This window comes from Salvelinus alpinus, chromosome 4 (assembly GCF_045679555.1).
Source record: "Salvelinus alpinus chromosome 4, SLU_Salpinus.1, whole genome shotgun sequence".
Lineage (NCBI taxonomy): Eukaryota > Metazoa > Chordata > Actinopteri > Salmoniformes > Salmonidae > Salvelinus > Salvelinus alpinus.
Genome location: NC_092089.1, coordinates 43,688,702 through 43,703,129, shown reverse-complemented (window position 1 = coordinate 43,703,129; position 14,428 = coordinate 43,688,702). Strand labels below are relative to the sequence as shown.

The 14,428-nt window shown below is 43.7% G+C and overlaps 1 protein-coding gene across 8 annotated transcripts in view; it reads right to left on the bottom strand.

Moving 5' to 3' along the window:
* Nucleotides 1–14,428, bottom strand: part of LOC139573621 (tropomyosin alpha-3 chain-like) — a 27,444-nt gene extending 13,016 nt beyond the window's left edge. For 2 of the 8 annotated variants that reach the window (XM_071397280.1, XM_071397281.1), the window contains exons 1-6: nt 14,300–14,428; nt 12,893–13,018; nt 2,421–2,554; nt 1,864–1,981; nt 1,630–1,700; nt 905–980 (exon numbers count right to left, since the gene is read on the bottom strand). In XM_071397280.1, the coding sequence (XP_071253381.1) occupies nt 905–980; nt 1,630–1,700; nt 1,864–1,981; nt 2,421–2,554; nt 12,893–13,018; nt 14,300–14,413 (639 nt within the window). In that variant the 5' untranslated portion in view covers nt 14,414–14,428. Of the gene's footprint in view, nt 1–108; nt 185–904; nt 981–1,629; nt 1,701–1,863; nt 1,982–2,420; nt 2,555–7,776; nt 8,548–12,892; nt 13,019–14,299 lie in introns of those variants that run through there. The other 6 variants (XM_071397282.1, XM_071397283.1, XM_071397287.1 and 3 more) reach the window with 5 other exon arrangements.

Sequence of the window (14,428 nt, the reverse complement as noted above, 5' to 3'; positions counted from 1 at the left end):
GCTTTGGAGGGTTTTAGGTGGTCAATTGACCTGTAGTTGTCTCCAAGACTGGCCTGGGTACAGTTACGTTCAGTTCAAAAAGCATGCAGGGTTTCCCCTCCCTCCTACCTTCTCAGCTTGGGCTTCCAGGGACTTTAAGTTATTGCTGACATTTTTCAGCTCCTCCTCCAACTCGGCGCATTTGCTGCAGTATTATTATTATTTTTGCGGTTCATTTGGGGTTTTGCCCGGGTTTGGGAATAGGGGGATGAGGACGAGGGGGGATAGAAGAGGGAAATGAGGACAAAGGTCAATGGATAAGGTGAGGGGCAAGGAAAAGACATGTAACAATGAACAGGGGAATTAGAGGGTGGGGGTAGAGACAAAACAGACGGAGAGATTTACAAAGAGAAAAACGAGGAGAGAAAGGCATGGACTTTAACCTCGGAGGAATGGGACCCAGACCACGGCCATTCTGCTACAAACTAAATCATATCTCAACAATACAAAGCATAGACTTATACAAATCCCTGATAAACCAAGGGAAAATGTTTGCGGTCAAATACTCTTAGTAAGCTTGGAATACGGAGCGCCTGTAGGTCGGGTAAATTCATGCGGATGGTATGCAGAGCGTTTGAGAGAAGTGAAAAGGAGCACACATGAGAAGGGGAAAGGATCGCGGAGGCAGCAGCTATACAATTACAGCAGTCAGTCATGCAGCCAGATGAACGCGGGAATTTATGTTAGCGAGGGTAGGAGGACTGCAAATCCCTATGTGCATTCCTGGTCCTCACAAACCAGGTTCAGAGGGTCGTGTTTATGGATGTCTGAAATGAAGACCCCAGTCAGACCCTTCGAGGGTCCCCATAAGGCACCATTCGGTGTCCTGTAGTTGGTAAGAACAGTGAGAAAGGGGGGGTGGTACCTTGTCCTCAGAGGCCTGCAGGCTCTTCAGTGACTGGTCGAAACCTCTCAGCTGCTCCTCCAACCTCCGGGCGTTGCTGTTAGTGAGTGGGAGGGGGGGAGGGTCACATGACACGGAAGCGCATGCAGAAAGAGAGAAAAAGACAAGGACAGAGAAAGACAAGATAGAGGGGAAAGAGAATGGTAACCGACATGTCGGTATGGTAAACCCAGGACACATGCACACACAACAGGCACATACATATGGGGAGAGGGGGAGAACAGATTGGATATTGTCATGGTACTGTTACAGCATTCCCACTTTTACACTAATGATAACGTGCTAGTCCAAGGTAGTGCTAGCAGACATTTGAATACATATTTCCTATTACAGCTAATTACAAAAGTAACAGTATCGTTCTGTTGCATAGTAAACGCAGCTGATACACCTCCAGTTTACCGTTTAGTAACAAATCTTCAAAACAAGTAAAGTGACAAAAGTGGGTGTGCAGTTCCTACTGTGACGAGCGAACGCGTCGTGCAAAGCCGTGTTGGGGCCAGTTAAGTAACGCCATGCAAAAGGTGTGGCTGAAACCCATTGTGGCTTTAAACTTACTTCTGCAGTGTAAGAGTGAGGGAACTGGTGGGTGTTTTTATGTGTTCTGCTACAAGCTTAAGCCGATGCAGTGTACGACTGTAACGGAAAGGTACAGGGAGACTGATTAAGTATGTGAGAAAGCGGCTCACCCCTCGGCCAGCTCCGCCCTCTCCTCTGTACGCTCCAGATCACCCTCAATGATCACCAGCTTACGAGCCACCTGTAGGGGTAGAGGCAGAGAGAAAAGGAAGTGAAACATTTGATAAGAGCAAGAGAAAGAGAGAACATAAATGGTGATGCACGGTCCAAGACTTCTTCAGAAGCCACATCAGAGCCTTGTTCTAGATGTGTGACCGTGTGTTGGGGGGGTCTGATCAGCTCACCTCCTCATACTTGCGGTCGGCCTCCTCAGCAATGTGCTTGGCCTCCTTCAGCTGGATCTCCTGCATCTCCATCTTCTCCTCATCCTTGGAGGCCCTGTTCTCAATCACCTTCATACCCCTGAGAGAGAGAGAGGTAGAGAGAGGTAGGCATGAGTGTCAAAAAAGTGTTTTGGCCTTAAGTACCATATTACACAGTGTATTGCAGGCCTTAGCTTTCTGCAGAGGAAATACTGTAGGAGAGAAACAGGTGAGCACATCTCTCTGTATAGTCTGGTGGCGAACTACCTCCACAGCTCCCCTCTTCTGCTGATATGTGGTGTCAGGACCCTATAATGCAGGCCAGATCGGAGGGGCACTGATGCAAAGATGTCAGGGGGCAGTGTGTGTGAGAAAGTGTCCTAGCATATATAGACAAACCTGTTCATTATCCACAGGGTACACCCTCAAATAGGCTAATTCCAGCTCACACCCACCAATGACCTTGCCCCACAACAGGAAGTGGCGTGACCCGGTGAAGACTGAGAACACTGCCCCACCTCCAAAAGACAAACACACACCTCTCGCTCTCATCTGCAGCTTTCTCTGCCTCCTCCAGTTTCTGCAGAGCGGTGGCCAGTCTCTCCTGGGCCCTGTCCAACTCCTCCTCAACCAGCTGGATACGCCTGTTCAGAGAGGCCACCTCAGCCTCAGCCTGGATGGGGACAGAGAGGTTATTATTGTACACCATAAGCTCACAAATACCATTTGAGACACCTCTTCCAACACAGACAGCACATTATGACATACCGGTACATTTAAATGATAAGGACATATTTCACACCACCTCAAACTTTGATATAGAGAAGGATTATAGATGTAGCCTACAATCACATAACACACTGGTAGAGTGAGAGTTACTATGACATAACAACCAGCAGTTATACAAAGACACACACACAGGCCTGTTAAAGGATACTCCTCTCCCTCAGCCTGTATGTGTGGGTGAGAGAGAGAAAGAAGCAGCACTCTCCACTGAACTGGAACAGAGTAGGGAAAGTGTGTGCTCGCAGAGTCTTTAATGGACACCAACCTGTCACATTTCATCACCATAAGAGTTGGATACACTAAACGCACACAGCGAATCTCTCCCCGACTGATGTGCTGGTGTATGGGTTAGACATGTCAGTGGTCTCCATGGCCATGAATGGCACTAATTGGGCACACCAGCCTAGATGACTGTGCTGCCTACCCTGGGTGGGTCAGGTATGGAAAAACAAGGGAGAGAGAAAATGCACTGAGACGGATGAGGGAAAGGTTAAAGCACTTGGAGTGAATAAATGTTTTAGTGCCTTGTGTAGAGAGTAGCCTGGCTGTTCTCACACTCCATGCCTTGAAGCAGAGGAATAATGCGGTGTCAGAGAAAGAGCGAGCGGAAGACAAAGAGCAGTGAGAGAAGGAGAGGAGGCTTATTAAGCCTTAGATAGCCACAAACAGATGGCCAGATCAGAAGATGGACCAGAAGGAGGCCAACACTGACACAGCTCAGTATATACTGTGAAGCACATTGAGGATTAGGACAGTCTGTTACTTGTAATACCTCCATGTTCAGTTGCTAAATTGTATGCATGTACCATCTAGTAAATGTGGATGAGACTAATCAGAAATGGGTAAAGCGTTTGACTGACTATAGAGCTGTGCGCCATGATGCTGCTGCCACTATGTTTACAAATACTGCCCAGGAGACGCTAGCATGACGGCCATGGAATCATGTCAGCAAAGAGTATCAGAAGCATTTAGGTTGAAACCACAAGCTCTCCTCTATGGCTTTGGGTAAGACCATCTGTCAAATGAAAACCATGTAATCTAACGCTGCAATATTGAGACACACAGACCACCAAACTGAAAACAGAAGAGGAGCATAAAGCAATGAAAGCACAGCACCTTTCAGATGTAGATGTATACAGCAACACTTAACTACCCCTACTACACACACAACAACCACAGGCAACCTGCTGTGGCTGCATGAAAGAACGACTTCGGAGCACAGTCAAACCGGTTGCCATGGCACTGGCATGCACGTGTTTGACAGTCTTCACGAGGAATGGGCCTCTCGCCAACGTCGGCCAGCGCCATAGAGATATGCAAATCGGCACCCCCTCACACCCTTGAAATAGCTTTCTGTCACCAAAGACAAGAGCGCTATTAGTTAGCTTCTTCCGGTCTGACCAAGCACATTCTGGAGGTGGTATTCTGCAGCCATGATGGTGGATGTATGAGTTAATATACCATTCTAGATTATTGGAAGTGAGGAGCATGCGTATGCATCTTCAAATTCCTCTATGGTGAACGCTGTAGCGCAGAGACATTTCAGCTCTAGACCTGAGAATGAGGTGTCTCTAGTTAGCTTGGTGGTGTTTAGTGTTTGTACACCTTATGTCCAAGACGCAACATGATCCGAGTCTTCAGAAGAGCTCATGTAGAAGAATAGTAGCATTTCTGAATACTGTTGACTTCCAGAAGGCTGAGTCAGACAGGTGGAATGTTACAACATAACTCCTCCAGACTAGGCCTGATGATTTATTCTGTGGGAGAAGGGCCAAACATTCATTGTCAGGTTCTTCCTCTAGGTAAGACACACACACGCGACTCATAACCAACATTTTTTTTAGTCGTCAGTTGTCATTTCCTCTGACAGCAGCTGCAAAAAAAAGCCCCACCACAATCAGTTGGCAACCACACTTCCTGTGCACCATAATAGAATGACTCCACAGGAGCCTCGCGCTCTGTCTCACCCGCTTCCAACACGGGCCTCTGTGCTAGAGTTTAACTGTTGACCAAGAGACGCTCTCATTGAAAAATGACTGTCCACTGTGTAGGCCATTTCTTTCAGTCAATTGCTCTGGAATAGCCGTTTATATCCAATCAGTTCCTGTGTTGGATTTGTTTTGCTCCAAATAACAGTAGCACTTGTGTACCTCCTTGAAAAAGACACTGAGCACAGTGAGAGCATGCATGTCTTGTAGGAGTTTTATCATGGGATGAAAGGTGAAAACCATAAGAAACATAGACATGCTTGTATCATCTGCGTGTGACCAAATTAACCATAGAATTACAACTGGGGCCTGGGCCAAAGTAGTGCGCCATAAAGCCACAATACATGTTGCACTGTGTGGCAACCCAGGCGCTTACATCACTAGCTACTAGTGAGTTTAGAGAGGAGGAATTTGGCAATTTGTTGAGGGCCAAGCCTAGGGGGCAAATGTTTGAAATTGCAGTGAATGGGGAAATACAGGGACAACTGAAATACAAACTATTCAAAGCATTTGACCAACATTCATCTTGGAATTAGCGTTGCACAAATAAAACATATCCAATCAATGAAAGACAAAGACCTTTGGGTACAATTATTCTTAAGATAATTGGAAATGCAGGACACCCATAGAGATGGATCGAGGACCCATCTTTGTATCTGTGCCATGCTGCATCTGCGGCGCCATAGACGGGTTGGTTGTTTTAATAGGGTTGCCAACTGTCCCGTATTAGCCGGGATGTCCCTAATATTGGACTAAATTGCTTTGTCCCATACGGGACCTCCCTTGTCCCGTATATTCATCCAATCACAGTATAGCGTAAACACGCCAAATTCTGCAAAGTAATTGTTGTTGTTCAGTCAGTTTGGCATATCAAGGAAATATGGATAAACCTGCAAAAAAGAAAAGACAGGAAGCAAAACAGACGTGGGTTAAGGCTGTCAGTGGTGACTTGAACGCTTTCTGTGCTTTATGCAATCGGGAATTCTCAATTGGCCATGGAGGGGAGAATGACCTAACTCAGAATGCATCCACAGAAATGCACAAGGCGGCCACGCTTGCTAAAGGTGCTAGCAATATTGGTGCATTCTTCGTGACGTCTACTGCGGAAAATGACAAATCGCAGCAAGTGAAGCCTTGTATGTGTACCATACGTTTAAAACACGGACTCAGCTACAACAGCACCGGCTGTCTTGTTAAGCGCAACGGTGCTTGGGAAGAACAAAAGCTGAGATGATTACAATGAATGTTTTAGGACCAAAGACTGTGCAGGATATTTTGGATGATCTGTCCCTGACCAAAGGTGAGCCCGTGTATTTCTCAGTGATGCCATAAACAAGGGAATAGAAACACGTTTCCAGTGTGTGTGAGATATTTCTCTCTGTCTGATGGAGTGCAGTGCAAGTTACTTGACTTTTATGAAGACAGTGATGAAACTGCAAATGGCATACATCAAGCTCTGATGAACTGTCTGGAAAAGCATGAACTGGACATTTGACACATCACAGCATACGCAGCAGATAATGCCAATGTCAACTTTGGAGGAAGTCCAAAATGAAGATGCTTCCGCGGAAACAGGACAGCTTTTTTGAATACCAGTCCAAGCAGCTGATGGGACAAACAATTGTCAGCACAAAGGTCCAAGCAGCAACAGAACTTTGTGAAGTTCTACGACACTGTCATTACATACACTGACAAGTGGTTTGATTTCTCACCAGAAAATGTAATGGTGAAACTGAAACCGATCTGCTTCTATGAGGAACTCTCCTTCACTGACCTGGAGCAGGTGGTAGTTGCCCTCAAAATGACAGAGACAGTCAGTATGGACCAACTATGAAGAGTTTTGTGCTAGCTGGGAGGAAATACACAAAGCCAGACAGGACACCACAAAATCCACCAGTGAGAAGTGGGTGGCAGTTTTTCAAAAACCTAGGGAAAGCCAACTTGATCAACATGTTCAGGATTGTCTCATTTGTCCTTAGTGTGCCAGGCTCAAATGCCTTTGTAGAGTGGATTTTCTCTCTGATGACCATTAAATGGTCAGACTCAAGAAACGATGCAGCACAGAGCTGATCAAAAATGAACTTAAAATATCTGTGAAATGAATTGTCATGGCTATGAATTCTTCTCTGGCTTCTCTGGCTATGCAAAAGGACTGCTTTAAATCAGTCAAGAGCAGCAAAAAATATCCATGGAAAAAGCAGACTTGGTGAGTGACTTCATGCCCCTCTTTCGTATTTGAAATGTTATTTCTTGCTGTAAAGGTCCAAATTGTGATTTCTTTGAGGTTTATTCACAAAAGTTTACATACTGATATAGTTTTAGTAAAGCTATAGACTAAATGGAATATAATTTGTTTTTGCCTTTCCAATTGAATAAGAACATACACTATATTCATTCACACAACACCATACCCACACCGCCGTGGCACCGTGCACGCCACCTTTTGTCCCTTATTTGGTAGTGGGAAAGGTCACAACCCTAGTTTACCAACAAAATTGTAATTAACAATTTGTTCTTAACTGACTTGTCTAGTTCAAGTTTTTTTATTTATCTATTGAAACCAAATCCACTTTCAGGCACTTTTCTTGTCAAAAAAAAAAAATGGAAAGCCAATACTGGTGGTTTACCGCCACCTGCAGTGCTGGAGTCCTGAACCAAATATTGTCTCATTCATTTATTGTGGCCTCTAGATGGCTGTTATAGCTTAAATCCATTTACAAACCATCGCACCCAATTTGAATACAATGCGCTGATCATTAGCTGATTTCTCCCAACCCATAGGAAACCCCACCCAAAATGACACAATGGCCATGCTAAAACTGGTTATATCCACGATGAGTCTTCTCTCTATGAGGACGCCCAACTCCAGCTAGCTGATTTAGCAGGAATTTGTCACATTTCTTTCACCTCCAATGAGGCTATTGGACTGAGCCAGCAAAAAAATAGGTGCTAACGGTAACTATCCAGCCAACTGGCTAGGGGGTTCAGTTCAAACGGTACTGTAAAGTTGCCATAGCATCACAAATCAATGCATCTAGCTACCTAGCTAAAACGTGTACCTAGCACCTAGATTATTCAAGGCCTAACGTTGGCAGACGCCGGAAGGTTATTTCAACGTTACCTGTTCCCTTGACCGCTTCTCCTCTTCAACCTGTCTTTGCAAAGTCTCAGCTCTTTCCTCGGCTTCATCCGCTTGTTGCTGCAAAACTTTAATTTTTCGCTTCACTGCCTCGATGCTATTGGCCATTTTCTGACGTTGATTAAGTCTGCTAGCTAATTTACAAAGATTGATAACGCGTTTCTAATAACTAACTCGTGCAGGATACTAACGTTGGTCGTTCCAGTTGGATTGGTTGCAAGCTGGCAAACGTCGTTCCCGATGCGATGTTTTCCCGAACAGACAAACCAACGCCCCGCCAACGAGTCCAAACTGGATATTAGAACAGAGCTTCGTTTCTTTCAATCTAACGTTACTCAACACTGTAGGAAGTGTTTATAGTCTAGATTAATTCTTACCGGCAGACGAATGTAATGTGCATAAAAATGTAACTCCCAAGTAGTTCGATTGATAACTATGCTGAATGAATCAATTAGACTAGCCTAAAAACTGTAAACCAAAGTTTTCACCTCGATGTGTCGATGGACAGACTGCGTCGTTAGCTAGCTAGCGGCTAAAGTAAATGTTATGTTATAGGTTCGAAAGGCAGTTCCAACAAGATGAATACAAGTAGGATTTTCCTTTTAAGCAAAATGTATGGACGGTTGTTCCAGTTGTCTATTGAAAATGAATAAGCAAATTACTAAGAATTTGGAGGAAATCTGTGCAAAGAAGACGGTTGGCTCCTTCTCTTCCTTATTTCAGCAGACAGCACACTTCCGGTCTACTCCGCCCTGTCAAAGGGGAACTGACGCCTTATATATTCCCGCCACCTGGATAATTTTGATTTTAACCAAATGATAATGCAATAAAATTCTCAAACGCAAAGAGAATTAAACAGTAAACCAATAAATTGTCATATTTAGAGCTAGCTAGTAGCTCAACCTGGTCTCAGAACATTTCGTATTATAATGTACGTAAATCCGAGACATACTTTTGGTATGAAATCAAATCAAAATAAAGTGTTAATTGATCACATGCAGCGAATACAACAGCTGTAGACCTTACAGTGAAATGCTTACTTACGAGCCCCTAACCAACAATGCAGTTTAAAAAAATACGGATAAGATTAAGAAATAAAAGTAACAAGTAATTAAAGAGCAGCAGTAAAATAACAATTGCAAGACTATATTCAGGAGGTACCGGTACAGAGTCAATGTGCGGGGGCACCGGTTAGTTGGGGTAATATGTACATGTAGGTAGAGTTATTAAAGTGACTATGCATAGATGAAAACAACAGAGAGTAGCAGCGGTGTAAAAGAGGGGGGTGGCAATGCAAATAGTCTGGGTAGCCATTTGATTAGATGTACTTAGATGTACAAGTCTTATGGCTTGGAGTATAAAAGCTGTTTAGAAGCCGCTTGGACCTAGACTTGGTGCTCCGGTATCGCTTTCCGTGCGGTAGCAGAGAGAACAGTCTATGACTAGGGTGGATGAAATGTTATGTTTCGTATGGTATGTATTAATTTATGGATGCCCATCACCCATTTCGCATGATATGTTCCGAATTACAATTTGTATTACATGTTACGCATTAGCAAAATTAAAAATATGGTAAGAATTTGAAAAAAGTGTTAATGTTTCGAATTTGCAAAACATACAATATGTTGTGAATTTTCAAAAAGTACAATATGTTACGAATTAGCAAAACGTATGTTGTGTTACAAATTCTAACTATGTGGCTAATGTTAGGTAGCTGGCTAACGTTAGCTAGGCTACTGGGTTATGGATAAGTTTGGGAGTTAGGTTAAAGGTTAGGGGAAGGGTTAGCTAAAAGGGTTAGGGGAAGGGTTAGCTAAAAGGTGTAAGGTTAGGGGAAGAGTTAGCTAACATGCTAAGTAGTTGCAAAGTAGTTGAAAAGTTACTAATTAGCTCGAATTATAAAGTTGTCTGTGATGAGATTTGATCTCGCAACCACCTTAATTTAGTTTTTGCCATAAGCAACTATCTGTCTTATGTAACCCTACCAAATGTAACATATCATACTAATTTCAGTGCGTTGGATTTACATTTAGTATGCTACGTCTAGTCTATGAGACCAGGCTGCAACCAACATACTGGGCACAGACGTCAATTTTAACTTCTATCTATTCCACGTTGGTTGAACGTAATTTCTTTGAAATGACATGAAAACAACGTTGATTCAACCAGTGTGGCCAGTGGGTAGCAATACGGTTCATCTGGAGCAATATCTTGATTTTTCATGTATTACTTTTGTCACTATAGGTCTAGGTCCTGTCTGCAGTGGTTTGTCATGCCCCGTCTCTTCCAGGCACTCTTGGGTGGCTGCCCTCAGCTCACAGGGCCATCTGTCAAAGCTGCATATACCAGCTGGCCAGGCCATTATTTCGACTGGAGAGCAGTGAGTGGTTTTATTTAGTATAAAGAAGATGTATACTGCCGTGTAATGCTCTGGCTAATTGTGAAATGTGTTGGCTTGAGACCCCTGCTTTTAGCCCATGCTCAGGTGACACATCTTGCATGATATAAATGTTGTACGTGATGGTTTCAGTGTATGTAAAGATTCATTCCATGGTATTCAATAGGTGTGAGATGGCTTAAATTGCGTATTACTACTCTTTTCGCCCCATGTATCCAGAAATGTGCACCATGGTCCATGGGTGATGTTCATTGACAAGTGCATATGTCAAGTTGTATGTGGACTTGAGAATGGCTTGTCAAACCACTAGATGTCCCCATGGTTACACATAATAGCCAGTCTTTGGCTGAACCAGTACCTGGGCTTGAGGAGACACACAGTATGTGCTTCCAAAAAAGGTCTGAATAAAAATGATCTATTGTTTTTTACCAAGTTCGCATGCGCCAAATCCATCTTTGGCACCTGCAATAAAATCACTCATTGCTGCCATGCACAGGTCGGCTGATCCAGCAGCGGTACTGTATCCCAAAAAATCTTTTATTTTATCTTTATTTTAACCTTTTTTGGAAGTACATACCCTGCGCAACGGCAGTAATGACGATAGTTGCTCTGCAAAACGTCATATTTTGGTGAGTACCGAACATATTTTGACATTATAACATTTTCAGAGCTGGTTAATGTGACTTTAAATTGAAGGATCCTAGGCATCAGAGGAGATCTTGTCATATTCATCATCTCATCAAGCTCAGGTACTGGTTCAGTTTTTTTTGGGGGGGGGCATATGAATCACGAGTGGCGTTGCATTTTATTTTGAATGTAAGTTATGATTTAAATCAATTAAATAATCAAATGATAATTGGATACTGGATGAGTTCTTTTGATCTGCCTTTGTAACTCTAACCACCAGACAGTGTAATGTCAAAAAGACTGCAGTTGATCTCTTGCTTGTTTCTTATGTCTCTCGACATTTAATTAAGGGTCAGGAAACGCTAGCAACTCCATTAAAGAGAAAGTAATGTGTGCCACCCACACGTCTCCCAATACAATGTTCCAGGAAAGATTATCTCAACAAAGAGCAAGCCAATCAATAGAAACGTGTCCCTAATCCTCAGTAAAGGAGCAGTGGACACCCCAGGACTCCACAGTGGATTACACCAGTCTGGGAGTGTCAATGACATTTGAACCTGAGTAGTTTTAAGGTGTAACGATATTAATCGTCCCGAACTACACTCTCCTTAGTCACCGGGAACACAATGATGACAGGAGTGATAACAGCAGTGACATGGCGACACTATTAGCACTAATCCCCCATTGGGTGCGTGGGGGGGGGGCTTGTAGCCAGCTGGCTATGCAGAGTGACACCCTGTCTAAATCAATTTCACCCCCTCTTGGATGCCGAGAGGCTTTGCACCAAAATGCCACTACAGGGGGTGGTGCTTGCCGGTTGGTAGGGGAGGAGGGGGAACAGTATATATGTTATGGCTGACCCTGGATGGCCATTTTGCTTTGTGTTGTGTGGTTACAGAACGCCACACACAGGGTTTGTAATGGCCCCTGCAGTACATATAGATCTCTCCACCTGACTGTGGATGTCTCCTGCCTTACTAGTGTCTTGTTGTGGCTCTGTCCCTCGAGACTAACTAAAGACTGAAGGGATATTCTGTCCTGGCAACTGAGACCACAAGTCATGACACTATGCCATTAGATTGTCTGAGATGCCACACGAGCCAGAGCATAGATGTTGTGTTATCTTTATCCTCACTGAGGATTCTGGTTCCTCTCAAGGTCTCTTACTGCTTTTCTTCTCCAGGGCCTATCTACCACATGGTATGGACCAGCAGCGGGGTTTGACAGCATTGTCTCTATGGGTGCATTTGTAAATTCACTCTGGAGTGCCAAAGAGCACTCAGAGTGCGCTCTGGGCGTTCATAAATTCAGAACGTTGTCAGATTGTCCGTTCGTAAATTCAGAGCATTTCTCTCTCGGAGTGTCTCTGGCCGAAGAGTAGGGTTGATCTGAGCGTTCTGACCTCACAACGGCATTCAAGCACCCAAGCTAACTGGCTAAAGTTAAACTTCCAGACATAAATGAGAGAACACCTCACTCTGACCATTTTACTTGCCCTAGCAGAGCTGGTTTGGCTGTTTTCATGTTATCCAGAGCGTTTGTGACTGTAACTGTGCTGCTGGCAAAAATTGTATTAAACTTTTTTGCCGATGTTTACTGACACCGACCATATTCAATGTGTGTTGAGCATTCGTAAATTCGTCAGTTATTTTGCACTCTTGCACAATTTACGAATGCGCCCTATGACAGTGTCTGTGTAGACATGGCCTTTGCACCCCTCCCGTCCCCTCCCCTTTCCTCTGCCCCCAACATTCTGACCTCTCCTGTTTTAAACCCCATGGTATTTTGGCATGGGAGAGCCTTCTCAGGGCTTTGCCATAAGAAGGCAAATGATTTGTGTGCCAGATGGACGTGCTATATCAGGGGAGTGTTTCCCTGACAAAACCATTTCATCATTATCATGGGACAGGTAGGAAGAGAGGGATCAAAATAAGGTAGAGAAAGGGTGTGGGCCTGACGGGTTGACCTGTGTGTGTGGAAACTGATATGATGGGAAGAGAGGCCTTGTTTGTATGTGTGGGTGTGAGAGGGAAGTTTGTGTGGTGTGCTGTTTGGTGTCCCAACGGAACTTACATCTGCAGCTTTCTTGTCTGCAACCTCCAGCTTCTCCTGGGCATCCTTCAAGGCCTCAGAATATTTGTCCAGCTCATCCTCAGTGCCCTTCAGCTTCTTCTGCATCTGGATCAACGCATCGTCATGCTGACGGAGGGAAAGAACAACGGACAGGGAGGAGTGGGAAAGAGAGAGACAAACAGGCAGAAAGAGAGGAGATGGAGAGGCGGTGAGGAGAGGACAATTGAGCGAGGGAGAGATACAGTTTGAGAGGATGGTTAAAGGGAAGAAACTCAGAGTAAGACAAGCCAAGATGTGTGAAGACCAGGCTATAGAGTGGAAACAACCACACATACAGTAGCAAGATGTGAGAAGGAGAGGTCAACATCATAATGTTTCCGAAAACATATTTCCATAGTACAAAACCATTCATTGAAGTTATTGGGAGATTAGAGCAAACAATCATGTTAGGTAGCACATATTTCGAGCTTCGGTTCATTACTTAGTGAACAAGACTCTTTTGGAATGTTATGTATAATGATTGGTCGCTTTTGATGAGCAATTGATCCCAAACATCCACAAGTATGAGTCGCCGAATGAATGTGTTGAGGGGTTACAGTGTCAATGCCTTGTGGGTATTAATATCCCCAGGCTCTCAGCCTTCGTCCCTGGACTGCTGTGTAAAACTATTGTCTGTCCTTGTCGTTGTTCCCAACCCTAATGTTGAATTCCAACTTGGGGACAGGAGGACAGCTGTCACTGTCAAGAAGAATACCCACACGCACGGTCTTAATATAGATTATGGAGCTCTCTGGAACATGATAATCACTTTAGGATCCGGATATAATGTCTCTCTTTGTCTTTTCCTCTGACTATCTGTCAATTAAGTTTAGGCCTTTATACAGGCTTCTGGCTGTCAAACTTGGATTTGTCATTTTGATATTTTTTTCCACGTTTCGGTAGAAATACCAAGATCATTTGTTTGCATTCTTCAAACAACTCCGCCTTGAACTTCCTAAATATTGTTATCATTGAATTTAAAAAAAACATCCACATAGTTAATAAATATGGTATATGCCATAACATATATTAGCTTGAAGAATAATTATTATAATTTGTGTTATTTATTGTTAATAACACTTTGTGTGAGCATAGGTTGCTTGCCTTCTCAAAGTAATGATTTGCTTTTAAATACTTTTATTAAATTCAGTGTTGACAGACTCATTTTGAATTTGAGCTCTATTGTAAGGCCTCAAGATTAACCTTCAGTTGACCTCCCCTAACCAAGGTATGGTTAGCATCTTAGCAATTGTTGGCCTACTTGTGTTAGCAAAGTTAATCAACTGTGTATGAGTTAGAATCACCTAATTACTTACTAACTAGAATTATACTGAGAATACTAGGCTAAGCTAGGCTAGGTGTCCTCACCTGCTTGCTCTTATCCTCAGCTGCCTTTTTGTCAATCTCGGACTGGTCAGCCGCTTCCAGAGCAGTCTCCTTATCCATCTTCAGCATCAGCATCTTCTTCTTGATGGCCTCCATATTGCCTGTGTTTGG